Source organism: Amaranthus tricolor, chromosome 10 (assembly GCF_026212465.1).
Source record: "Amaranthus tricolor cultivar Red isolate AtriRed21 chromosome 10, ASM2621246v1, whole genome shotgun sequence".
NCBI classification, from domain to species: domain Eukaryota; kingdom Viridiplantae; phylum Streptophyta; class Magnoliopsida; order Caryophyllales; family Amaranthaceae; genus Amaranthus; species Amaranthus tricolor.
Window position 1 is genome coordinate 2,526,319 of NC_080056.1, and position 25,401 is coordinate 2,551,719.

At 35.9% G+C, this 25,401-nt stretch overlaps 5 protein-coding genes across 7 annotated transcripts; 1 reads left to right on the top strand and 4 right to left on the bottom strand.

Annotated features, from left to right (window-relative positions):
- The first annotated feature begins 1,055 nt into the window (after nt 1-1,055).
- On the top strand, nt 1,056-4,694 carry LOC130826277 (probably inactive leucine-rich repeat receptor-like protein kinase At5g06940). The gene is made up of 2 exons (XM_057691878.1): nt 1,056-3,400; nt 4,126-4,694. The coding sequence occupies exons 1-2, from the start codon at nt 1,105-1,107 to the stop codon at nt 4,479-4,481; spliced, it is 2,652 nt and encodes an 883-aa protein (XP_057547861.1). The 5' UTR covers nt 1,056-1,104; the 3' UTR covers nt 4,482-4,694.
- A 3,248-nt stretch (nt 4,695-7,942) lies between these two features.
- Nucleotides 7,943-8,579, bottom strand: LOC130826280 (uncharacterized). Its single transcript, XM_057691884.1, has one exon. It carries the CDS (start codon nt 8,504-8,506, stop codon nt 8,165-8,167), a length of 342 nt encoding a protein of 113 aa, XP_057547867.1. The 5' UTR covers nt 8,507-8,579; the 3' UTR covers nt 7,943-8,164.
- Nucleotides 7,943-13,160, bottom strand: LOC130826278 (putative pentatricopeptide repeat-containing protein At3g13770, mitochondrial). The gene is made up of 3 exons (XM_057691879.1): nt 12,557-13,160; nt 11,594-12,240; nt 7,943-11,428 (listed from the first exon to the last, which is right to left on the bottom strand). The coding sequence occupies exons 2-3, from the start codon at nt 12,072-12,074 to the stop codon at nt 9,984-9,986; spliced, it is 1,926 nt and encodes a 641-aa protein (XP_057547862.1). The 5' UTR covers nt 12,075-12,240; nt 12,557-13,160; the 3' UTR covers nt 7,943-9,983.
- Nucleotides 13,161-13,302: 142 nt separating this feature from the next.
- LOC130826279 (transcription factor bHLH48-like) lies at nt 13,303-18,662 on the bottom strand. Of its 3 annotated transcripts, none has more exons than XM_057691883.1 (7): nt 18,115-18,662; nt 17,923-18,042; nt 17,768-17,833; nt 15,246-15,314; nt 14,772-14,843; nt 13,893-14,106; nt 13,303-13,776 (listed from the first exon to the last, which is right to left on the bottom strand). In XM_057691883.1, the coding sequence occupies exons 1-7, from the start codon at nt 18,532-18,534 to the stop codon at nt 13,739-13,741; spliced, it is 999 nt and encodes a 332-aa protein (XP_057547866.1). In that variant the 5' UTR covers nt 18,535-18,662; the 3' UTR covers nt 13,303-13,738. The 3 variants fall into 3 exon arrangements, with proteins under 3 accessions (XP_057547866.1, XP_057547865.1, XP_057547864.1); XM_057691882.1 differs by having other exon boundaries at nt 13,303-13,779; XM_057691881.1 differs by having other exon boundaries at nt 13,303-14,106.
- Nucleotides 18,663-23,623: 4,961 nt separating this feature from the next.
- Nucleotides 23,624-25,005, bottom strand: LOC130825925 (uncharacterized). The gene is made up of 3 exons (XM_057691379.1): nt 24,773-25,005; nt 24,559-24,656; nt 23,624-24,513 (listed from the first exon to the last, which is right to left on the bottom strand). The coding sequence occupies exons 1-3, from the start codon at nt 25,003-25,005 to the stop codon at nt 23,624-23,626; spliced, it is 1,221 nt and encodes a 406-aa protein (XP_057547362.1).
- Between the last annotated feature and the right edge of the window lie 396 nt (nt 25,006-25,401).

Genomic DNA, 25,401 nt, shown 5'->3' on the forward strand with positions numbered 1-25,401 from the left:
ATTTGATATGGTCAATGGATCGGGCTCACGAGCTGGTCATTGACGGAGTAGAGGGAAAATCTCCATTACTCCCTATTTTGAGGTGAATTGTCATTCAAATATTGACTAGCCTCACCCGAGAGTGACATAGCCTTAGACTTATAGATGTTCCTCTTAGTTAGTTCTCAGTTAGTCTCCCTGTGAGCACATAGATCTAGAAAACTAATGTTGCTTTTAAACCTATGTTTTGAATCACTATGTTTTGTTGTTTTGGATTGTTATTGCTCATTCAGTTGAACATGACTCCATGTTGTTTCCATCTTTTAGTTTGGTTGCAGATCGAAACCGGTCGAAAATGATGGGTTAGCGGGGATGATTAGTGTTACAGAGACGTTATATTGAGCTGAGTAAGTGAGAAGTGTAGCATCGTATTAGGGTTTTGGTAAATGTATAATAGACTTGGTTGTGTTGGTTATATTGAACTTTTAGAATGATTTTTATGATTACTTTTTTTTTTCCAGTTAGATTCTTGGTATGAGAATTAGCTGAGTTAGTTGCGATAAAGAACTGGTGACCCCTTTACTCAAGTTTTGGAATTGAGATTTAAGTTTCTTGGGAAATAAATCCCGTGGTGACCCTGTTTACTTAGTCAACGGTAAGTAAGGTTGTTACATGGATCACTACATCCCCACCTTTCTCCTCCTATACCAATTATGCTAGGAGAAAATACATACTTCTTTCTTTCCAAATTAGTTGCAACATAAGTAAAATAGCATTATTTATTCATCACGCTTAATTTGTGATTAGTTTTTAATCTATAGGTTAGAACATAGTCAAGTAAAATCTTGTTTGATTTGTCTCACTGTAAAAATTATTAATATCAAATTTTTATAATATTTTATTAACCGTAATTGAAAATATTAAGGATTTAATTAGTGCATTAGACTGCGTAAAACTGAAAAAGTAAAAGTTACAAGTAAATTAGAATGAAAAAAATACTAAAAATAAGTTAATTAAAAAATAATCCTTTATGTAGAATTATTCATTTCCAAAATTTTCCTATAATTACCCAAACCAGGCCAAACACTTGCAGCCAAGCTCACTCACTTCACTTACTAACCTCCAATGGCTACCTTCTGCTACAACATTCATTACTTCCCATTCATCTTTCTTTATCTTCTTATTCCCATAATCAATACCTCTACAATATCTGAATCTGAAATTCTTCTTACATTCAAATCCTCCATTAAAGACTCTTCCCATTTTCTCTCTTCTTGGTCTAATACTTCACTTTCTCATCACTGTAACTGGACTGGAATCACCTGTTCTAATTCTCCATCTTTCTCTGTTATTTCCATTGACCTTCATAATCTCAATCTTTCAGGCGAATTCTCCCCTTCAATATGTCAACTTCCCAATCTTTCTTCCCTTAATCTTGCTGATAATCTCTTCAATCAACCAATCCCACTTCATTTCTCTCAATGTGAATCTTTAGTAAGTCTAAATCTTAGCAGTAATCTTATATGGGGTACTATCCCAGAACAGATTTCTCAGTTTTCTTCATTGGAAAAGCTTGATTTAAGTAGAAATCATATTGAAGGTAAAATCCCAGAAAGCATTGGGTTTTTACAAGATTTGAAAGTTCTTAAATTTGCTAATAATTTGCTTGTTGGTAATCTTCCTAGGGTTTTTAGTAACTTCACTCAACTTGTTGTTCTTGATTTGTCTGAGAATCCTTTTCTGGTGAGTGAGATTCCTTCTGACATTGGTAAGATGGAAAAGCTTGAGCAGCTTTTTCTACAAAGTTCTGGGTTTTTTGGGGTGATTCCTGACACTTTTCTGGGTTTAAACAATCTAAAAGTTCTCGACCTTTCGCAAAATAATCTAACTGGTGAACTTCCCGAGAATCTGAGTGATTCATTGAGAAATTTGGTTGATTTTGATGTTTCATCCAATAAGCTTAGTGGGTTTTTCCCAAATCAAATTTGTAGTGTAAAATCCCTAATTAATCTTTATCTTCATACAAATCACTTTACTGGGTTATTACCTGAAAATATTAGCCAATGCTTGAATTTAGAAAGAATTCAAGTGCAAAACAATGATTTTTCAGGACATTTTCCTAATGGGTTATGGTCATTACCTAAGATTAGGCTAATTAGAGCTGAAAACAATAGATTTTCTGGTGAAATTCCTGAAACTATATCAATTTCAACCCAATTAGAACAAGTTCAGATTGATAATAACAGCTTTACTGGTATAATTCCTCAGGGATTTGGATCAGTTAAGAGCTTATACAGATTCTCTGCTACAAACAACCAATTATTTGGTAATCTCCCTCCTAATTTTTGCGATTCTCCTGTTATGAGCATTATAAATTTTTCCCAAAACTCGATTTCAGGTCGAATTCCTCAAGTGAAGAAATGTAGAAAGTTAGTATCTTTATCTCTTGCTAGTAACAGTTTTGAAGGAGAAATCCCACATTCACTTGGGGAATTACCTGTTCTAACATACCTTGATCTATCAGATAACAATCTCACTGGTTCAATCCCAGAAGAGCTTCAAAACTTAAAGTTAGCATTGTTCAATGTGTCATATAATCAACTATCTGGGAGGGTACCTTTCCTGTTAATGACAGGCCTCCCAGCATCATATTTGCAAGGAAACCCTGGTCTTTGTGGTCCGGGGTTGCCTAATTCATGTCAAGGGGAAGAAAAAATGCACCAAAATAGCGTTCATACAAAGCTTGGTTATGCCCTTATATCAGTAGCTGTAACTATTGCTGTTTTCATGGCTATTTCGATCACTATCTTGATCCATCGTCGTTTTAAGCAGAAACCCGAAATGGGTGTTTGGCATTCTGTTTTCTTCTACCCATTAAGGATTTCAGAACAGGATTTGGTTATGGCAATCAATGAGAAAACTTCAATATCAGATAGTGGCACTTTTGGGAGTGTTCATATTATAAGCTTACCAAGTAGTGAACTTATTGCTGTGAAAAAGTTGGTGAATTCTGGTAAACAATCAGTAAAAACATTGAAAGGAGAAATCAAGACATTAGCAAAGATTAGACATAAGAATATTGTTAAAATTCTTGGGTTTTGTTGTACAGAAGATTCAATCCTTCTTATTTATGAGTATTTGAGTAAGGGAAGTTTGGGTGATACACTTGGTAGGCCTAATTTTCAAATGCAGTGGAATTTTAGGTTGAAAATTGCTATTGGGGTTGCTCAAGGCTTAGCATATCTTCATAATGATTACTCCCCAAATCTTCTTCATAGAGATGTTAAATCATGTAATATTCTTCTTGATGGTGATTTTGAGCCCAAGATTACAGATTTTGCTCTTGATAAAATTGTGGGTGATGCTTCATTTCTGTCTTCTTTGGCCTTTGACTCTTCATCTTCTTGTTATGTTGCACCAGGTAAAAATTTTAGTTGCTCTTCTTCTTATGTTGCACCTTGACGGTACATGGGCCTCAACCATCAGTGTAAACTTTTGGTTGAGTTGGTTTCTTGACAAATCATAGACAGGGTGACAAGTGTCACAGCTTTGAATCTCAATGGCTCCTCATTTTAAATGGAATATTCATCGCCGGGTATAAGAAGGGTATGTATTGCATCCACAATTCCAACCCAAAGGGCTCTCGTGTGAGGAGTGTGTTAGAGTATATAATATAGAGTTGGTTTCTTGTTTAGAATCGCATTGATTTGTTTTAGTTTATATAGCCGACTTTATATTATTGTAAATAAAGGCGAAGTCAAGATTTTGACTTTGAGGGATAAAAAGCGCAAAAATATAAAAAAATAAGTTAAAACTTTTAAGTTTTTGTTTTTGGATAAGGGAATTCCATAATATGGGACTTACAAGGCAAAAGTCAAGAAATTGTTTAAATAATTAAGTTCTAAAATAATTACAAAATATACAAATCGTAGGATGAAGACTCGAAAGTATGTTAAAAAGTAATAGAGGGCCAAGTTAAAAATACAATAGAATGCGTGTTTAGCCCACCCCTAGTATAGCTACGCCCTTACTCGTGAATAAGACTTTGGCATTATTGTTGTCGTGTGTTGTTAAATTGTTGTAATTGTGGGTTCAGAAGTAGCTTATTACTAGAGTGACTTGTTCATTATACTACTTTCCTTACAGAATGCAAATATGAGAAAAAGGGGACACAAGAGATGGATGTGTACAGCTTTGGCGTGGTGCTGTTAGAACTCGTAACAGGAAGGCAAGCACGGATGACAGACTCAGACGAACCTTCTCTAGATATAATAAAGTGGGTTAGACGGAAGATCAACATTGCTAACGGGTCTGAACACGTACTTGACCCTAGAATATCGCCTTCGTCTAAGGAAGAAATGCTCGGTGCTTTAGAACTCGGTATCCACTGCACGAATGTAATGCCTGAAAAAAGGCCATCCATAGCTGAGGTTGTCAGGGCACTCCAAAGTCTTGGCTCGAAATCTAGCTCTCGACGTGTACAAGAACAGCTTACTTCCTAGAGCAATGGTGGTGCACTTTCGGTTTGAAAGATTAGCAGCAGTAACCACCCAAGTAAAGCCTCATCTTAGTAATATTATTATGTAAATTCAGCTCAGTTTACTTTCTGTTCTTGAGGAAGCTGTGTTCACTGTTCTGTCTCAGTATCAGCGTGCATATATATACTGGCTTGTAAACTTTTAATGGGTTTGAATACAATTTAAAAGTTATATCAATGTCAAGCTGTCATAGTAGTAGTCATACATAGAAACATATCATAAAACAAGGCAGCATAGTATCACATCGATCGTATTTTGAAGGTTTTTTCAAAAATTGAACATAGAATTTCAATATTTTAAAGGTCTAAATAAACCGTATTTGTTTTAGACAGTTTCAAGGGATATTCCGTGTTTTCGGTTGATATTTAGTGTCATATTATAAGTTTATAACCCATAGAATTTCAACATCGTACCTCTTTGTTCGTTATTACTAACATCGAATAAAATAATTTTACCTTAGTCTTGGACTCAAAAATGATTATCTTAAGAATTAAAATTTTCCAAAGTTCTTTTTGTATTTTTTGAGGAAAAAAATAAAATGAGTATCCGAGAATCCCTCTTCAAATCTTGGAATCCATGCTGCTCCCGTACCTTATTGCTTACACAATCAACATTTTCTTCACTCCCCATGTACCATAGGCTCTCTCTGTTAAGGACATGACAAATAATATAGATTTCTATATCCCAAGAAGTTTGACATTTCACAATTTACAAATATTAATTGTTTTTGGTTGTTAGTGACTTAGTATAAGAATAAGATTAAAATTGAAAGTGAGTATTGGAAAAGTAAAGCAGGAGAGGTGTTCATGAAATCGGAGCATTTTTTATGACATTTACTGTACATTTGTTAATCAATATTAAATAATAGTGGAATAGACGAATAGTAATAGAAAGTTAGTGCAATTTTGGTCGAAATATCTCTCAACAAGTTTAATGGGCATTGTTATACTTCTTCAACAATCTCATATTCTTCACAAAATTCATTCCAATACATAAACATTTGAACATGTGGTATTAGGTGGTAATGGAAAATTGTGATGAACAAAACTTTTTTATGATCAAACTTTCATTACCATGAAAATGCCATGATAAATATCATGAAAATTTACACTATAAATCATTCATATCCCCAACATTTAATATCGATTACCAAATAGGGCGTTATGAGTCTATAGATTAAGGAAAGATTAAATAAAGTAAGCTTTTTTATAAAAAAAGTTCCTAAAATAAGCTTCGAAAAATTTTAATTTTCAAAATACGCATCTTCATGTACGAGCTTAAAATCAAGTTTATTCCAACGAACAAGAGAAAAGAATGATAAGAAATGAAAAGCAATGATAAAAACAAGACAGCTCCCATACTCAGGAATCATGTCATATTTGATATAAGAAAGGTAAAAAAAAAGAGCCCCTGTTTCATTTCATTACTAGATTCCTGTTTCTATTCTCTCTCCCTTGCATAGATGGATGACTATCAATACTCAGTAGATTAAGAGATCAGCCAAGTGAAAAGATGAAGTAAACTATTATAAGAATAGCATCCGAACGCCAATCACCTTTTAAAGAACGAAGATAGGAAAGTAAGTAGAACATATATTAAGAAAATCCATCTTGAGTTTTATTTTATACTCCGCTCATCTGTCTCAATGAATTTGTTACATTTGTATTTTCGACCGAGAGCTCTTTATAGCAAGAGTGACAAATTCAACGGGGTGGAAACCAAAGGGAGTAATCATGACACCGTGAAATCTCACAAACTCGTAATTGAAAGATCACAATAAAAGATCATATCCATGAAAAAGAGCAAAGGCATCGGAAAAATTCCACCTCACAAGCAAGAACATCAGCGAGGAAATGAAATGATACAAATAATTTATCACACATCAGAATAAATGTCATGCCCTATTCCATTATATTCATAATGGTATAAGCCATCAGCTTCATCTGAAATTCAGTGATCTTAGCTAAATCTATTAGCAAATACTACAGGGTAGGCAGGGGAAGGACTGAAGGAGTATAAAACTTAGATCTCAACTGGAGAATTTAGTACTTGCTACCATTGAGGGCTGAGGCAAAACCCGACTCTCTTACTTCAAGCTGTGAAGTTAACGTTGCTGATGAAATATAACTAGGCCAAGTAAAAAACAATCCATGAGTGCTACAGTTGTATAAGATCAAAGAGCTTCTTCCATTGCACATATTGTTCTTCCCACTTTCCATTACAATAATTCTATAAATTTCTTCCAACTATTACGTTTTTTTGGCCCTACGATCCCCGAGCCATATTTCTAAGCATATTCATCTATCCCCAACCAAAAATACACAAACCTTCTTTTTTCCTTTGTACTTGTGCTTCTGTAAGTGGAAGGGAAGGATGAAAAGAATTTAAAGAGGGGTAAAGTAGCAGGATTAGCACATCGGATTAATCAGAAGAGAAAGAACAAAGGATCATTAATTTACATTCTTTACCTTCCACCCCTCCACACTCAAACACAGAAAAACAGATCGTGAATTCTACCTCCCTTTCCTCCAAATTCTCTCACTCAAAGCTAGAATATTTTGGCAATTCGGCACACTTATATCGCACACCATCATATTCATCACTTCACAATGTGATACAGAATTGAAAAGAACCCAAGGAGACCAACATACTCCTAACTCAAGGAAAGTGCAAAAGATCAGAAGATAGCGAGAATGTAATAATTTGCAAATGATCATATTTTAGGAAAGTTAACCTACACACAGCCTTAACCCAATCTATCTCAACCCTAATCGTTACCTTATCAAAATCCTCACACTACCCTATAATTTATAGCAGGAGTTCCTACTTCTTATAGCTAAGGTGGGTTATTACTCATCATAAGATCAGTGGCAATTGTAAGATGTTTCCATCTTAGTTTACCATCACAGACATATATTGCACATAAACACAAAGTCCCCACGTAACCTCAATACTATCACGATTTACAATTCAAACAGCTAACAGCCTATCACCAAGCAGTATCATTTACCCACATTTACAACATGTTTGAGTAAAGATTTAGGATGGAAAGGAAAGGAAAAGAGAGGAAAGGAGGAAAGGGAATAATGAGAGGAGTTCCCCTTGTTTGATTAGGAGGGAAGGAGAGAAATATACCCTTTTCCTCTAAAAATTTCCACTTTAGGAGAGATTAGAGTATGAACAAATTCTGGGAATTAAACCAACAAATTCCTCCCCCTTCTTTTCCGTCCAATTCATTCAATTCAACCATATGTTACGATTTATAATCCCTAAATTCACCCTATCATCACTAAATATTCTTAAAGCTCAGTAAACAATCATAAAATCCAATCAAAATACAAATAACCCAATGCACCTATAAACACAAACAGTCAGGAAACATCAAAACAGAAGCAACTTTAAACAATCCATCTCGAAAACCCAGAAACATCAAGATGTAACCATCAATTACCAAAAGAAGAAATTAAAACAATTCATTTACCAAAATATACTTTAAACAAGACTCTTTTAAAAAAGGGTCAATTGTTCAGAAACCCTTATTTTTTTTCTTCCACTACAACCCCGTCATATATCAACAATAACAAAAATTAAACTAAACACATCCGTTTATCAGTCGAAAACAAAGATTATTCTAAAAGGGTTTGAAGTTACTCAGAGGAATCAGAAATCTGCTGGGCTTGAAGACGCTCAAGGGCTTTCTGATGGGCCCAAGTCTCAAGAGTAAGATCGGGCTTAGCATTAAGCCCAACACCAAGGATAACAATGGTGAGGAAGCTTGTGATGTAACATGGTAATTCCCAGTCTTCCCATTTGCGAGATTGACCAGGTGGAGTTGGAGTTCGATTGAAAAGGTAGCCATTGGGTCGATCTTGGTGACCTGGGCTAGTCCATCTGTTGGTGGTTCCTCCGCCGCGGGTTCGGAGGGTTTGGATCAATCTGGATCGGATTGTACCGGCGGCTGTCGCTAAGGGTTTCGGGTTCGCCACCATTTTTGGGTTGAATTGGGGGAAAGGGAATGAGATCTGTTTGTAGGTTACTATTTTAGCAGGTGTTATTTCATGTTTTTGCCTGTGGATTTTTTAATACGGTGTCGTTTTATTCTTAAGATGATTGGATGAGGATGTGACTATTGGAGGAGCTCCTTGACTCCACTCCTTTATAAATTTTTTATTAAAGAAAAACGTTATGTTAATCCCATAATTTTTTTTTTGTTTTGGTTACACGTTTAACTTAGGAAAGGGTTAGATGAGGCTCAAAATTATAAAAAGATGGTATTTGCTTCGATTACAATAAAATGTGATTCTCTTCTAAAAGCTAAATAAAGCAATATTATTGGTCTTTGTTATCAGTAAATAGATTAGATTAGATTATATCACAAGGGTCATGATGTTTACTAAAGAAAATATATTATTCTCCGTATCATTATACTTGCAACTCAACATTTAGACACTCACGTTGACGAAGAGATCATACGTGGTAAATAACTAATTAATTAAATATATTTACACTAATAACCTAATCTTTCTCTAAATAAAGGTTATAAGTTTTAGTATGTTCATTTACACTATCTATTTTTTTTGAAGTGTGTGTCATGAAAGTGAGTTGCAACTTGTAAATTCGGTAAAAAGAAATGAAAGATTGTATATATTTGGCAATGTTAGTTATTTCATGGTTTATCTTTCACCAGTTTGAAAGTCAAATCATGGTGTAAAAACACGCATGCATTTTATAATCCCCGAATCGTAAGATTTTTAAATTTACCAAATCAATACCATGACATCGTAAAGGTATAAAGAAACTTACGTTTTAGGTCGATTTTTCAGGTAACACTTTTAGCTATACGACAACCGCAATATCCCATTATTGCATCAAAATTTTGCATTATGAGTGAAATTGCCACCAAGTTGTATACAAAGATGCTTGATGCTATCCAAGAGCAGGCAGCTACAGTTTAATGCTACCAGTCTGCAAGTAAAGCAGCCAAGGTACTCACAAATCCTGAAGTTGACGAAGTCTACTAATCTTTTCCCCATAATATCCACATTTGGATCAAAAGGTATCATGTGCTTGCACCATGTATTTGCACTCACTCCTCAAATATTTAACTGAGCTGTAGATGCAATGCCAACTTCAAATATCAAATATCTTGTTCTAGTGATCCAACAGAAAGATCGATTCCCAGTAGAATATTTCAGCACTCCGAATTCAGCAACATTTTCGTGGGTCTTAGACTGGCCGCAATCTCCTTATCTCCATTGATGAGGGTGTGGTCTGCCGTCATCCAATCCTCCCCAAACCCTGATAAAAATTTTATGAGCAAGATATATTGGTTATGAAGATGATGATGATGGAATTCAGCTTTATTCAAACTCAATACGAACTGCCTGCTAGTCTTCGATGATTACATGCGGGCAGTCAGCTGGCCTTTAGTCAATCATGTGATTCCTGTAAGCAGGAGTCAGGACATCACCAATAATCAGCACAAGAACAAACGCCACCTTTTATATGATGAAAGCGGTTTTTATCTCTTAAAGAGATTTCTCTCCCATAAAGTTTTGAGACAATTTTCACAAAATTGTGGCAATCAACACATATCCTAAGGTTTTTGATTACTCTAAGTGGGGTTCCTTCGGAAGTGTTAAAAAGTCCGAAGGCTAAAGCCAGTTTTTCACTATGTCCCAGAAGTATCTTCTCCTTCTGCTCCTCGTCAACATCGTATAAGACACAACTAAGATCGGGTTCATAGCCTGCTTCCTTTAATCGAACTGCCAATTCCTTTACTTTCTTATGCACTTCATCTTTCGAAGGATGGGATCGGTCACTAGCATGGAAAGTGTGAAGAGTCTTATCAAGCTCAATCCAGCTTCTTCCTGGCTCCTTAATCACAGCCTTAGCTTTCATCATTTCCCTTAGCTTTTTCACCTCTTCCCATCGCCCTGCAGAGGCATATAAATTCGACAAAATGACATAATTTCCAGCATTTTCGGGTTCTATTTCCAGAAGTTGACGACCCACATATTCTCCTACATCAATATTCGAATGAACACTACAAGAACCCAAAAGAGATCCCCAGATGGCAGCTGTTGGCTTAAAAGGCATTTGTTTGATCAATTTCAAAGCCTTCTCTAGTCTCCCAGAACGTCCAAGCAAATCAACAACACACCCATAATGCTCCAAGTTTGGCTCAATCCCCTCTTTCCGTGCCACCATCTGACCGAAAATTTGCAGTCCAGTGTCTTCCATCCCGCCATGACTGCAACCCGACAAAACAGCCAAGAAAGTTACCCTGTCAGGTTTGACTTTCCCATCGGCTTTCATCAATTCGAAAAGCTCAATCACCTTTGTTCCCATGCCATGTTTACAGTAACCCACAAGCATAGCATTCCAGGAGATTACAGTTTTCTCAGGCATGTCATCAAAAACTCTTCTAGCATATACAAGGTTCCCACATTTTGCATACATATCGATCATTGAGTTGTGCAGAACCACATAAGAGGGAAGCTTCCTTCTCAAAATTTGATTATGCACCTGCTTGCCATGATCTAGAGCGGCAAGTCCAGATAATGCGGTTAAAAGATTAGCGTAAGTAACATAATTTGAACTCAACCCGTCTTTCAGTAGCTTACGAAACAATGCCACCGCCTCTTCATCAAAACCCAGTTGGGCATACCCTGCAATCATGGCAGTACAGGAGACAACATCTCTCTGAATTAAACTATCAAAAATTAATCGAGCTTCATGGATTCTTCCGGCCTTAGCATACATGTCAAGAAGTGAACTTCCAACAAATATGTGAGAGTCATAGTTGAGCATTATTATTAGAGAGTGGATCTGTCTTCCACAATCAAACCCATAATCACCTGTACATGAAGGCAGAATTGTGGCAAACGTAAACTCATTTGGTTCTGTACCTGCAAGACATTTCTAGTCGTTTCAGCCTTTGCTAAAGAGAAAGGCAAAAAAAGAAAAGCGCATACGGCAGATAAGATACAAACACAAAGAAACAAATAAACTAAATTAGCCGACAATTGATTGTCAAACACCCCGATGTAAACTTCCAAAATGAAAAAAAGTACCTGATCTCAACATCTGTACAAAAAGCATCAGAGCTTCAAAACAAAACCCTTCCTTTGAATACCCAGAAATCATTGCAGTCCAAGACACCACATTTCGTTCAGGCATTTCATCGAATACATTACGTGCATCAAATAAACACCCACATTTACAATACAAGATAATCAGCTTAGTACTGAGGTATACTGGAGAAAGATATTGAGTTTTAATTATGTGAGCATGTACTCTTTGACCTTCTTTAAGAGCCTTTCTATTGGCACACTCATTCAAGATGGAATCATATCCTTCAAACTGCATTTTTAAACCTTGATTAGCCATTTCTAGCAAGGCCTGTGGTAGTTGACCGTTGGAGCATAAAGTCCTTAACTTTGATTGGTAAGGCGGGAAATTTAGTTGAAAAAATTGGCGGGAGAATGGGGTTTTGCTGTACAAAGAAATTATGTGATCAGCAACTATGGCGGATTGCTTTAGTTTCTGTAGCATTTTAGAAGTATCAATAATCAGTCGTTTTGGGCTGATGTAGGCCTGTTCTATCTACTGTAGTTTACGTATGGGATGTATGCTGCTCGTGTAACCTGTCTGTCTCTTACCTCGTTCCAAAATGTCAATTACTCCCTCTGTTCCCTCTGTTCCGTTATATTGCCGCAACCTACAAATATTAAGAAAATAGTGTGACTTAAAAATTATGTAAATAGAATTAAAAGTAGAAAATAAAAGAAAATTATATAATAAAAATTTTAAAAACGTTACAACATTACTCAATTGAGAATGTTGTAAACTTAAAAAACGAATAAAAAAAAATATCCATAATAATCTCACCTATTGTTTATCTGCTGTGAATAATATCTACTAATGACTATTTCAAAATAATCCAACTTTTGTACACTATTTGCTGACAACACCTTTTTTCACATTTTAACCGACTATTATAAGTAACTACTACGGCTACTAGCCGTTACACTCACTTTTTTTCCCCTTATGGTTCTTCGTTGGTCTAACCGTACTCCCATATTGTGGTAGGTATCTATAATTGCCGGATGAAATATGAACAGGGTGCTGTCAGAAAATATAATACAAAGGTTAGATTATTTAAAAATAATCAATAGTAGCGATTATTCACAGAAAATAGGCAATAGTTAAAATTATTCTGGATAAATTTTCTAAAAAAAATTCGCATAAGACTAAGGGAGTATTAGTCTAGTGCAATCTAATTGAAGCACATTTTTATTCTATACTAATCTTTATTGAATATTATTGATTTAAATGCATAATATTACTATAAATAGAGTCCAATTATTCAACTAATCAAGTCAATTTCAGATGATGATTTAATATGATTTAATCAATTGTTATGTGACTAGTTCATATCAATTCAATGAATCCACTTCTAATACTTAAAAATGAATATTGTTTTATGTTTCAATTCCCAACTTCCCTTTGTTATAAACAGACAATACATACAGCTTTTAGGGCATAAGAAGTTAAAACTAAAAATATTAGGTGAAAATAAGTATAAATACCTCTTTATAAGTATAAAGATTATCTATTTTAGAAAATAAATTTAATATTTATGTACAACCTAAGGATATATATCAGTTCTAAAAGAACAAAGATACTAGGAATATTACATTTACCAATTGGTGTACACAAACAATCAAACATCACTACAAGAACTTGATTCACTAAAAAACAAATAAAACTTATCAGCATATCAACCACAAAACCAACACAAGAAGATTCACAAATTTCAGCAAAATGATGAAAGTGTAACAATGGTACATGCATTGATCTGAAGCAAACCCCGGTTCAGATTCAGGCGAACGACTACTCCTGTACGCGATAACGCCCTATCCGGCAGCAGAATCAATCAGCCACAACATATCAGATTCTGGACTGAATTACATATCATGCTGATATTGTAAATAAAAATACATATGAATTTTTATTTAGACTGTGGTAAATAGGTAGAATAAACTAACAAGCTAGATCTACTCCAAAGGGTTTCCGTTTCATTTCTGAATTATAGAAAGATCGAAACCCCAAATTCTAAAGCCTAAATCTTCTCTACTTCCCGTCTGAACTTCTAATATAAATTCATATTTGCTGCTATATACACAAGTTGGCTACATTCCCATATATTATGGTCTTCACAAGTCCGTTTTTAGCTGGCTCGAGTGCAACGATGCTGCTAGTTGGTCAAGAACACGGAGACGATATGAGGCATAATAAAGCTGCATTTTCAGCAATACCAAAACTAGTGGGTATGAAAAATTTGCTTGACCATTTTCAAGTGCAATTTACCTGAATTTCCGGGTGAATCGTAGGACATACGTGGGTTTTCAGAAGCACCCGAACTAAGGTGGTTATCGTCCTTGACCCAAACTGGCCGACTTAAAGACTCAGCGTGCCATTGCTGTTGAAAATGTTGTCCATCTCCATTGTGATGTAGTTCTGGCCACATTACTGGAAATTGCATTGCCATATTCGGAAAACTGCAGTCCATCGCAGATTCAACCTGCAGATATTGAAGAACACACGATTAATCATGTATATAATCAGGATTTAAGATGCAGCCAACGGGCATTGAAGCCAATGATCACGATTCATGAGCCAAAAACTGCAACGTAAAAACAGTAACTACGATCATAGTGTCCAGCCTAGCTCATCCTTAGGTAGTTATGAATTCAAGATTTCGATATGAGTTGTTAAGCAATTAAACAAGACAGGGATACGAGTGTCCAACTGTAGGTACGTACAATTTTTTAACCTCTACACTGAAATTATAACCAGTTTCAACGTGTTGCTCCAGAATATGGTACCAAGACCATCATCTAAAGATAACTATAACAGCTCAAGGAGTACTGATATTAAGTAATATATTAACTCAATTTTCTATGAGATGTATAGAATTTAGCACCGGGTAAAGAAGTTTAGATCAGTCAGTATCTTTGCTCAGAGATATGGGTCCAAGCCTTATAACAGTTCAAGAAGTACTTATATCGAGTAATACTAAATAACTTATTGTAGCCAAATACTTTTTTATTAAAAATGATCATCTTCATTGAAGAAATAATTCCTTAATTACTATTCAATTCAACAGAATATATCAGCTCTTACAGCAAGCCAGATACTCCCAAAGTTCCAAGACGAGACAATTATTTGATATAGAATATCACTCACCCCGCCTGATATTAGAGTGTCAAGGTTGAAATCTATTCTCGGATTAACTGCTGCAAGCTTCATCGACAAATACTGCAACACCAAGATAGAAATAAACAAGTTCAAAAAAAGGATACAAGCAACGTAATGGATTATGTAACAATTGATGAATCCAAAATTTTCAGGTAGGTCCTCTGTCAGATTTCTCATTCAAATTGTTTTTACACATCCAAAGTTTCATCATTCATGTGGCTCACAGATGGGTCCATTTAGGATAATGCAATTTGAATCAGGAATTCGGATACTGATCAACTTTAAGTGATTGAACATTAACAATTAGGACCTCAAACAAAAGGGAAAAAATCGCAAAAAAAATAGTAGTGCCATGTTTACGGACCAGTCTTGCATGATCTTAAGTTCTCTAATCATGTAAACAGAGATGTTTTCTATCACCTCTCATAGAATGGGAAGATGGTAAAAGCCGAAGATAAGTACCTCTACTTGACGTTGCAAGTATTGCACGTGATTGATGATCTCATCCAACACCAATGCAGTTCCCGAAATCTGCATTTGTATTCACAAGTTATGACTTGCATAAATGAAAACAATTGCATATAGGAGTACTACAGCATATTCACAACAAATCCCTCATACTTGGATCATTTCTTTAATAATACATAAAGACTAAATTAACAATGTCCAAATTGCACATCATGCAAAATATGAATAAAATAAATTTAGTATAAAAGATTTTTTTGGTAAATAAATACACAAGATGGTCCCAATAAATCAGAAGACCTCTACAGTCTATTTTTGCCAGACTGGGGAGACAAAATTTAAGCTGAACCCACTGGTTTACTTTCATTAAATGATCTTTAGCACTGGGACAACCTTACCATTATAGATGTGTTTCAATCAATTTGTGCATTCAACTGAGAATTATGGCCATTGTTGTCCTCTTCTTGGTCCTACTCCTCCCAACTTCAGGAACACCTAACATGTTCATAAAGTTTTCACACTACTCTCCTCTCCCTGTCTCCCTCCTTGACTAGGACATATAACCATCACAAAAGCATGCATAAACTCTTAATATGTCGATTCAAATGAATGAAGGGTACCCCTGATGTTAAGATCAAACTTGTAGATAAGCTGATTATGGGATTGAAAGGGCACACCTAACATTAAAGAATACTTTTCTCATTATCCTAAAGAGTCGTTGATTGACAGGTCACCTAAAACACAGACTTTTTTCTTTCTTTTTCTGTATTATCCCCATTCTTACGCGTGTATTATGTTGATAGAAATTACTAAATCCATAGAGCTATATTGTTAAGTAACTTTACTTTGGTATTCTTTAATATTTTCTCAATAAGATTAGAGATGCAAATGATCAGAATTGGAGCATGAAAATGGCTATGACAGTTGAAATGGATTGGTGCAGCGTGACTAAATAAGATATACATCCTCCTTCCCTAAATACATGTTGCATTTCCAATTTTGAGAAAATAATTAATGTGTTGCAACATTTCTATTCTCGGCTATTGTTTTTGCTTAAGTTCACAATATCGCCCCACTAACCCATCCCAGATCCCACACTGATGACCTAATTACCCACTAACCCGAAGTGCAACATTAGCCGAATCCTCTTCTCCCTTTACTCAATTTGGATCAATTTTGCATCTATTTAGGGATCAAAAGGAGAAAAACAATTACACTCGATATAATTTCTACTAAAACCTATAAAAAGTCGGAATCACACCTCTACATAATTTCCCATTACTTTGTACCATCACCACAACAATTTCTTCATTGTCATTAATAATTCCTAAAACTCTGATAAGGTAAACCTCAAACGGTCAAACAACCCATTACAAGCTGGTAAGCCGAAACAAACCAGTGGAATACGAGGAATCATTATTGTCCCTAGGCACTTGAAACAAACATTGAGTTAGCTGCAAAATGTGATGTCTTTACCAAATTGACGCATCTCCTCTCTGTGATTTTGCTTTGTTCAGATCAACACTTAACCATTGTTTCAAGTTTGTAACAATTTTATTTTATTTATTTTTTCCTACCAAGTTTGTAACAATTCTATTTTACTTTAATCTTCCTACCAAGTTTGCAACAATTCCACTTTGACATCATTAATTATCTCTATCTCCCACCTACTTGACCCATATATCCCTTAGCCTATGTAAGTTGCAACATGTAACCAGAGGTGTTCATATTCGAGTCACCGGCTTGATTTTGGATTAGGTGTTTTCGGTCGGTTTGAAATCACATTTTGTGTCCATATTGTTTTTACATAATTGTAATTTTACATCGTTTTTGATGTCGGGTCACTTTGGATTCGGTTACAAGGTCAGGTAAATTTCAGATCATCGAGTTTGTTTTGAATACCCTCTACTTGTAACCCACAACAAAAACAAAAAGATAGAGAAAAAACATATACAACCAACAGTGAAAAAACAATAATATCCATGTCTTGAAAAGAGACACATAAAAGAGACACATAACAAACCCTCTACTAACAGCAAAGTGAAAGGTGAAAGGTGAAAGGTGAAAGGTGAAAGATGAAAAAGGAGAATATTACAACACACCACAAAACTAAAATTCTTGATCAATAACCGTAATTTGTAAATTACTACAAAAACAAAGAAAGAACAATATTAAAAATAAACAAATCAAAAAAGATAAATTAAAACAATAAACCTCTCATCCTATCACATACTACCACATAAGTGTGATTTATTAACCTCATAAATAACTGTTATTTAATAAGACTTTCTTGGCCTAAAAAGGAACTTTTTTAAAAAAGTGACAATGACTAAAACGGTTATCAAAATCCACTCATTGCCTAGGTACAATACCTTATAACTACTCATTAGTCCTAATCATAATCATAATCATTATTAATCATAATCATAATTATTAGTCCTTAATTCTCAATCAATCACTCAAATCACCAACAAATCAGAGCAATAAAACTGCATTAATCACACTTGCAAACACCATACCTTATTACACCCAGGGACCAGCTCCTGCAACAACTTCATACGAGCATTAATTTTCTCTCTTCTTGCCTGAAAAACGAATTTAGCATCCCATTAATTATTACCCACCATATTAATCATTAATTAAGACAATAAGTAATTAGTAAATCATTAATTACTCGTTCAGCTAAGCTATGGCTATCAGTTGCTTGACCTCGCCGTGCACGAACATGAACATAAGGAAGCTTCTCCCCATCTTCCAACGTCGTCGTTTTACTCTTCTTACTAGCTCCTTTACCCTAAAAATCCCCCATTTCAAAAAATTGAAAAACTAAAATTGATAATCACAAATCAACAAAAAAAACCCTAACCTTCTTTTCTCTCTTTTTGCGTTTTAATGGCTTCTCCTTTTCACTCTCGCTCCCAGCCGTCGGATCAGAAGAAAAAGGGTTAGACCCACTATCCAACGGCTCAACTTTCACTTTGGACTCCATTGAATTATTTTCACCAGCAAATACAGAGTACTTAGCAGCGCGTTCAATTAACGCGCGATTAGAAGGAAAAGCAGGAAACGATGCCAAAGAATGATTGAACGCACTAATACGATGCCGTTTAACTACATCACCAGAACCACCTCCATTAAAATCATCAGTTAAGAGCTCCAGAGCTTGATTAGGAGGTAATTCTAAAAGGGCAGTAAACGAATTTCCATTTCCATTGCCATTACCATTACCATTATCCGCCGCAATCATTAGCTTCTGAAATTCTTCTCCAAATTGATAATTCTCCATCCAATTTTCAGCGTAATTCACAGATCAATCAAAGCTTAACAATTTTATCTAATTCATCAAAGCAATATTGAAATTGTAAGTAAAATTTTTGAAATGGAAGTTTCATTTATAACAGTAGGTTGCCAATTCCAGTAGAAACTGGAATAAAAATGGAGATTGATGCCTTTATAGTTATTTTTATTTTTAAAATAAGTGGAATATTTTCTGTAAAAAAGTGAGGTGGTAGAGGAAAAGATAGAGAGGTAGTGTGAAAGTAACGTAAAGAGAAAGGTGGGGAACTTGGGATGTGAAGTATTTGAGGGAGGCAATTTGTTGGGATGAGTTATCCCACGTCGATAAATGGAAAATGGTGTGCGTGCTTTATAAGCTATTAGAGACCTTCTTCCCATTGCCATATGGTTTTGGGATGGTATATATCTCCTTGGCTTATGACGTGTGTGCACTTGTGTCCCCCCGTTAATATGCTGGCATTCACAATAAGTCCAGCCTAATTTCACATGGTATCGGAGCCACGTTAAACACTAATTTTTTTTTTCTCTCTCAAGGATTTTTTCAGTAAAATGGTGGACAGTGAAACACCACCACCGTCGCCACCTAAGTTTGATTCCACCTCTTGGATCATTGACACCGGCGCTACACATCATGTTACAGGAAATATTTCTTGGTTGTTCGACACTGATAGTTTTAATTGTCCTGTTGGATTGCCCAATGGTGACATTGTTAATGCTTCTTTAATTGGCTCTGTTCGCTTGCCGGATAAACTCACTCTCACAGGCGTTTTATTTGTTCCTAATTTGCGTTGCAATTTGCTTTCTATTTCACAGCTTAATGACAATCTTAATTGTACTGTTCAATTTACTCAACACATTTGTGTCATACAGGACCCAACGAAGGAGCTGATTGGGACGGGAACTAGGAGAGACGGATTATACTATTTTAGCAATACGGAATTGGTTCCTCAAGTGGGTGCGATTGAAGCTTCGTTCCTGGATTTATGGCATCGTCGTTTGGGTCATCCTTCCGAGAAAGTAGTAAAGTTGCTTCCTCAACTTCGTAATAATAGAGATGTTTTAGATAAGGGGTGTGAAGTATGTATGCGTGCTAAACACTCTAGAGTTCGTTTTCCTTTGAGTACTAATAGAGCTTCTAGAATTTTTGAAAAAGTGCATTGTGATTTGTGGGGGCCGTATAGACATGTTTCTTCTTGTAAGGCTCGTTATTTTCTGACAATTGTTGATGATTATTCTAGAGCAGTTTGGATTTATTTACTTCTTGATAAAATGGAGGTCTTTAAAATGTTTATGATGTTTGTTGCAATGGTTGATCGTCAGTTTAATCAAAAAAATTAAAATCGTGCAAAGTGATAATGGTAATGAATTTAATTGTTTGTTTGAGTTTTTCAATGCGACTGGAATAATTTTTCAACATTCTTGTGTGGGTACGCCTCAACAAAATGGGAGGGTGGAACGTAAACACAAACATATTTTATCTGTTGCCCGAGCTTTGAGATTTCAGGCCAAATTACCTATTTACTTTTGGGGGGAGTGTGTCCTTGCCGCTGCTCATTTGATTAATCGCACACCAACTCCACTTTTACACAACAAAACACCATTTGAAATCCTCTTTAACAAATCCCCTCTTTTGATGCCATACGTACTTTTGGGTGTTTGTGTTTTGCACATAATCAGCAAACTCATGGCGATAAATTTGCTAGCCGTAGTAGAAAGTGTGTGTTTGTGGGTTATCCTTACGGTATGAAAGGTTGGAGAGTGTATGATCTTGATTCAAAGGTGTTTTTTGTTTCCCGAGATGTGAAGTTTGTTGAGGATGTGTTCCCTTTTGGATCCCCGGAAGATGTCCATATTGCTCCTAATACTTTTGATGGACCTATTCCTGTTCTTGATGATTTTTTGGAGTTTGAGACTTTAGAAACTTTAGATGCGGACAGTCTGCAGCCAGCTATTTCTCCTTTGCCGCAGCCACATTCGCAGCAGTCAGCTCCATACGCTACAGATTCCCCGAGCGTAGGTAATGGACTACTGCAGGAGCGCGCGTCTTCCTCTCCTTCAGCTGCTGATCAGCAGCCACAGCAGCCAGACAACATTGCTTCATTGTCCCCTGAGCCTACCACTGACTTCTCTTCTCCAGAGCCTTTGGGTCGTGGTTTTCGGGATAAGTATCCCTCGGTTTTGCTCCGTGATTTTGTTGATCCTTCTGGGAAACCATTTGTTACTCATTCCGTCATTGCTCATAATCCGTCTCTTTCAAACTCTCGGTCTAATCATGCTTCTTCAGGTAATCCTTATCCTCTGGCACATTACATACATTGTCATAAGTATTCTGTGAATTATAGGAAGTTTATTGCAGCCCTTGTGATTGACAAGGAACCAAAATCTTTTAAAGAGGCTATGAAATCCTTGGATTGGCAAAAATCTATGCAGAATGAAATACAGGCTTTGGAGGACAATGGAACTTGGACTTTGGAACATCTACCCGCGGGTAAGCGTGTGCTTGGTAGCCAGTGGGTCTACAAAACCAAGTTCAAGTCTAATGGCGAAGTTGAACGTTTGAAGTCTCGTTTGGTTGTTTTGGGCAATCATCAGCAGGTCGGAATTGACTATCATGAGACTTTTGCTCCCGTTGCTAAGATGACTACAGTTTGCGCTTTCCTTGCTATTGCGGCTTCTAAGAATTGGGAACTTCATCAAATGGATGTTCACAATGCTTTTCTTCATGGTGATCTTGACGAGGAGATTTACATGAAACTCCCTCCTGGTTTTAAGAGTTCTGATCCGTCCTTGGTGTGTCGTCTTCGCAAGTCTTTGTATGGTTTGAAACAAGCCCCTCGTTGTTGGTTTGCTAAGTTGGTCTCTGCTTTGAAAGGGTATGGATCCTTACAATCTTACTCTGATTACTCTCTTTTCACTTATACTAACGGCACAGTTCAAATAAATGTCTTAGTATATGTTGATGATCTCATTATTTCTGGTAATAATTCCGCTGCCACTGGTGTTTTCAAAGCATATCTTAGTGACTGTTTTAAAATGAAAGATCTGGGTTGTTTGAAATATTTTCTGGGTATTGAAGTTGCTAGAAGTTCACAGGGTTTGTTTCTTTGTCAACGTAAGTATACGTTGGATATTATTTCTGAGGCCGGTTTACTTGGGGCGAAACCTTGTGGCTTTCCTATGGAACAAAACCACATACTAGGTCTAGCTACAGGAGATCGCCTTTCCGATCCTGCGCCTTACAGACGGCTTGTGGGTCGTCTGATTTATCTTACAGTAACTCGCCCAGATTTAGCATACTCGGTGCATATTTTGTCTCAGTTTATGCAGGAGCCTCGCATTGATCATTGGGAGGCTGCCATGCGTGTAGTTCGGTATTTGAAAGGTACTCCTGGACAAGGTATTTTGTTGAGTGCAGACAGTGAGCTTTCTTTACAGGGGTGGTGTGACTCTGACTGGGCGGCTTGCCCTCTCACTCGTCGGTCTTTGACAGGTTGGTTTGTGTTTCTTGGGCATTCTCCAATTTCTTGGAAGACCAAGAAACAACATACAGTTTCTAGATCATCTGCTGAAGCAGAATACAGGGCTATGGCCGCCATTACTTGTGAGTTGAAATGGTTGAAAGGTTTGTTGTTGAGCTTGGGAGTTCATCATCCCAAAGCTATTCCCCTTTTTTGTGACAGTGAGTCTGCTTTGCATATTGCCAAAAACCCGGTTTTCCATGAGCGTACGAAGCACATTGAGGTTGATTGTCATTTTATGCGGGATGCTATTTCCGAGGGTTTGATTACAACATCTCATGTTTCTACTTCTTCTCAATTGGCGGACATTTTCACTAAGGCTCTCGGAAAGTTCCAATTTGAGTTACTTATGTCTAAGTTGGGCATTTTTGAACCCCATGCTCCAACTTGAGGGGGGTATTGAGGATATGTGCACTCCGCGGTATACATCAGATATTTGGTGACGGTTACATTATCACACTTTCAGCAGTTTCATTATGTTTGGTGACGGTTTGGTATATTTGGTGACGGTTACATTATCACACTTTCAGCAGATTCATTATCTTTGGTGACGGTTTGGTGACGGTTTCTTACTAATTCTACGGTTACCATCTTGTATTATATAAATATTGGTTGGAGTTAATGAAAGGACAACACAAATTATTCCCGTATTATAGTTTTCTCATGGTATCCGAGCCAATGGTTCGATCAACAATTTAAAAATGGTAGGTTCGAAAAGAATGGCGTTCCTACCCTAATTGATTACTCCCACATGCGAACTTGACGGGGGTTCGCATGTGAGGGGGGGTGTTGGGATGAGTTATCCCACATCGATAAATTGAAAATGGTGTGCACGCTTTATAAGCTATTAGAGACCTTCTTCCCATTGCCATATGGTTTTGGGATGGTATATATCTCCTTGGCTTATGAAGTGTGTGCACTTGTGTCCCCCCGTTAATATGCTTGCATTCACAATAAGTCCAGCCTAATTTCACACAATTGGAGGCCGAAGGGCGGGTCGGGTACTCGGGTTACGGGTACGAACTTATCCAACATTAATTCACTATCGATTAGAAATACTAGAGCATCCTTACTCGTGACCCAAAAAAAGGTCATCTTACTATTTTACAATTTTTTTCTCTCCTAAAATTTCATCTTTCAACCTAATTTTATTAATAATGACCTTTTTAAAAGGTCATCATCATCTCTTTCTTACTTTTTTTCTACCCCACCATAATTTCTCTCCCTTAATTTATCTAACATTTATCTTTATTTTTTTTATATTAATATTTTCATGTACAAAGTTAATATAATTTTTTATTTGATTAAAATAGATCTACTATTTTATAATTAAAAAAAATTATTATTTTAATAAAAATAATATTTTTTAATAAAAATAAATATAAATATAATTTTTAATAAATATTTTTTAATATTTAAGAAAAATTCGTTAACTTCAAATAAATATTACAATGCACATACATAAAATAAATACACAAATTAAAAAACTAAAATTTTAAATGATACATTAATTGCAGTTCTCTCCAAACTTTTGCCAGATATTTTCAACCAAGTCATCTTTTAAGGATAAATGTGTTTGTCGATCTTCAACATCATCCTTATTTGCCAATTATCGATTGATATCAAAATTCTATCTGTGTAATACTCAAAGTCATCATTTAATCCACTTGTATCATCTGATTGACCTTTTGGGCGATCTCCCATGAACTCTCTACCATCAGCATAGTGTGTATATGTATCTCTTTCATCTTCCACTATCATATTATGCATAATTATACAAGAAGTAATTATATCAAAGAGTCGTTCTTCATCCCAAGCAAGTGAGGGCTTTCTAATTATTGCAAATCGAGCTTGCAACACCCCAAATGCTCGCTCCACATCCTTTCTTGCTGCTTCTTGATGTTGGGCAAATAACCTTGCTTTTGCTGTTTGCGGTTCAGTAATAAACTGAATAAAAGTAGCCCATTTAGGATAAATGCCATCAGTGAGATAATAAGCCATGCCGTATTGATTTCCATTCACCGTGAAATTGACAGGTGGTGCCCTTCCTTCAAACAAATCAACTAAAAGAGGTGATCGATATAGCACGTTGAGATCATTATATGAACCTGGCATCCCAAAAAAGGCATGCCATATCCATAGGTCATGATCGGCGACAGCTTCAAGAATTAATGTTGCAACACCAGCTCGGCCTTGATATTGCCCTTTCCATGCTGCTGGGCAATTCTTCCACTCCCAATGCATGCAATCAACACTACCAATCATGCCAGGGAATCCTCGTTCTTCACTAAAGGCTAATAATCTCGTCAAATCTTGTGGTGTTGGTTTTCTCAAATAATGTTGCCCAAATTGGTTGATTATTCCCTTTGTGAAATGAGTGAGTGCTTTTCGTGCTGTGCTTTCGCTAATTCGGAGGTACTCATCTACTTGATCAGCAGCCACCCCGTATGCTAGCATACGAAGAGCTGCAGTACACTTTTATAAAGCACTTAGACCTTTTCTACCAGTTGCATCAATGTTGGGAGTGAACCATGGATCGTTGTTGGAGACAGCTTCCATTATCCGTAAAAATACATGTTTCCTCATCCTAAACCTACGTCGAAACAATCGAGAAGAATATGTAGGATTTTTTAGCAAAATAATCATTAAATAGTTGGGAATGACCTTTTGAATGGTCTCTTTGAATTTGACATTTTTTTTTATTCTCACCCTTGGTTGTAGTGTTGAAACAATGGTTGGGTGTAAAGACTAGCATCAAAATGATGAACAGAATTTCCTCCATCTTTACCATATTGATCATCTTGATCATTTCCTTCATTTTCATCCTCCTCATCATCATCATACTCCATCTCATTTTCGTCTAAACTTTCACCCCTTATTGGAGTTGAATAGATATCAATATTAGAGTTGACATTGTGAGATTGATGATGGTGGTGAAACATAGTTTGAGAATTTTGGGTATTTTGAGTAACATAATCAGATGAATTTGGAATATTTTGAGGAATATAGTAAGAAGAATTTGGAATATTTTGAGAAAATGGAGGATTGAACGGAAGATTTTGATACTGAATTTGAGCACTTTGATTGTTAGAAGATTTTTTTCTTGGTTTTTTTTTTACGTGGATTTCTTCCATAATTTGGTTATTTGAATCCATATTTTTTTGGGGATTTTTGAAATGATTAATTTGGTATTTTTTTAACAAAAAAAGTAGGAAATAAGAACAAAATATGTAAATATAAAATTATGTCAAAAAATATCAATATGGGTCTCATTTTATAGATCTTGAAAAAATATGACCGTTGGTATAATTTTTTAAAAAAAAAATTAAAGGCAAAAA

Excerpts from the sequence above, each read along its gene's own strand:
- LOC130826277 (XM_057691878.1), top strand. The coding sequence starts at position 1,105 with ATGGCTACCTTCTGCTACAACATTCATTACTTCCCATTCATCTTTCTT. Across the intron at positions 3,401-4,125 it reads TTCTTGTTATGTTGCACCAG|AATGCAAATATGAGAAAAAG; the intron begins GTAAAAATTTTA and ends CTTTCCTTACAG.
- LOC130826280 (XM_057691884.1), bottom strand. The coding sequence starts at position 8,506 with ATGGTGGCGAACCCGAAACCCTTAGCGACAGCCGCCGGTACAATCCGA.
- LOC130826278 (XM_057691879.1), bottom strand. The coding sequence starts at position 12,074 with ATGCTACAGAAACTAAAGCAATCCGCCATAGTTGCTGATCACATAATT. Across the intron at positions 11,429-11,593 it reads TGTACAGATGTTGAGATCAG|GTACAGAACCAAATGAGTTT; the intron begins GTACTTTTTTTC and ends AATGTCTTGCAG.
- LOC130826279 (XM_057691881.1), bottom strand. The coding sequence starts at position 18,534 with ATGGAGAATTATCAATTTGGAGAAGAATTTCAGAAGCTAATGATTGCG. Across the intron at positions 17,834-17,922 it reads GCCATAGCTTAGCTGAACGA|GCAAGAAGAGAGAAAATTAA; the intron begins GTAATTAATGAT and ends TTCGTTTTTCAG. Across the intron at positions 14,844-15,245 it reads ACTTGCAACGTCAAGTAGAG|TATTTGTCGATGAAGCTTGC; the intron begins GTACTTATCTTC and ends TTGGTGTTGCAG.
- LOC130825925 (XM_057691379.1), bottom strand. The coding sequence starts at position 25,005 with ATGTTTCACCACCATCATCAATCTCACAATGTCAACTCTAATATTGAT. Across the intron at positions 24,657-24,772 it reads TTTCAACACTACAACCAAGG|GTTTAGGATGAGGAAACATG; the intron begins GTGAGAATAAAA and ends GTTTCGACGTAG. Across the intron at positions 24,514-24,558 it reads TGATGCAACTGGTAGAAAAG|CATACGGGGTGGCTGCTGAT; the intron begins GTCTAAGTGCTT and ends TTCGTATGCTAG.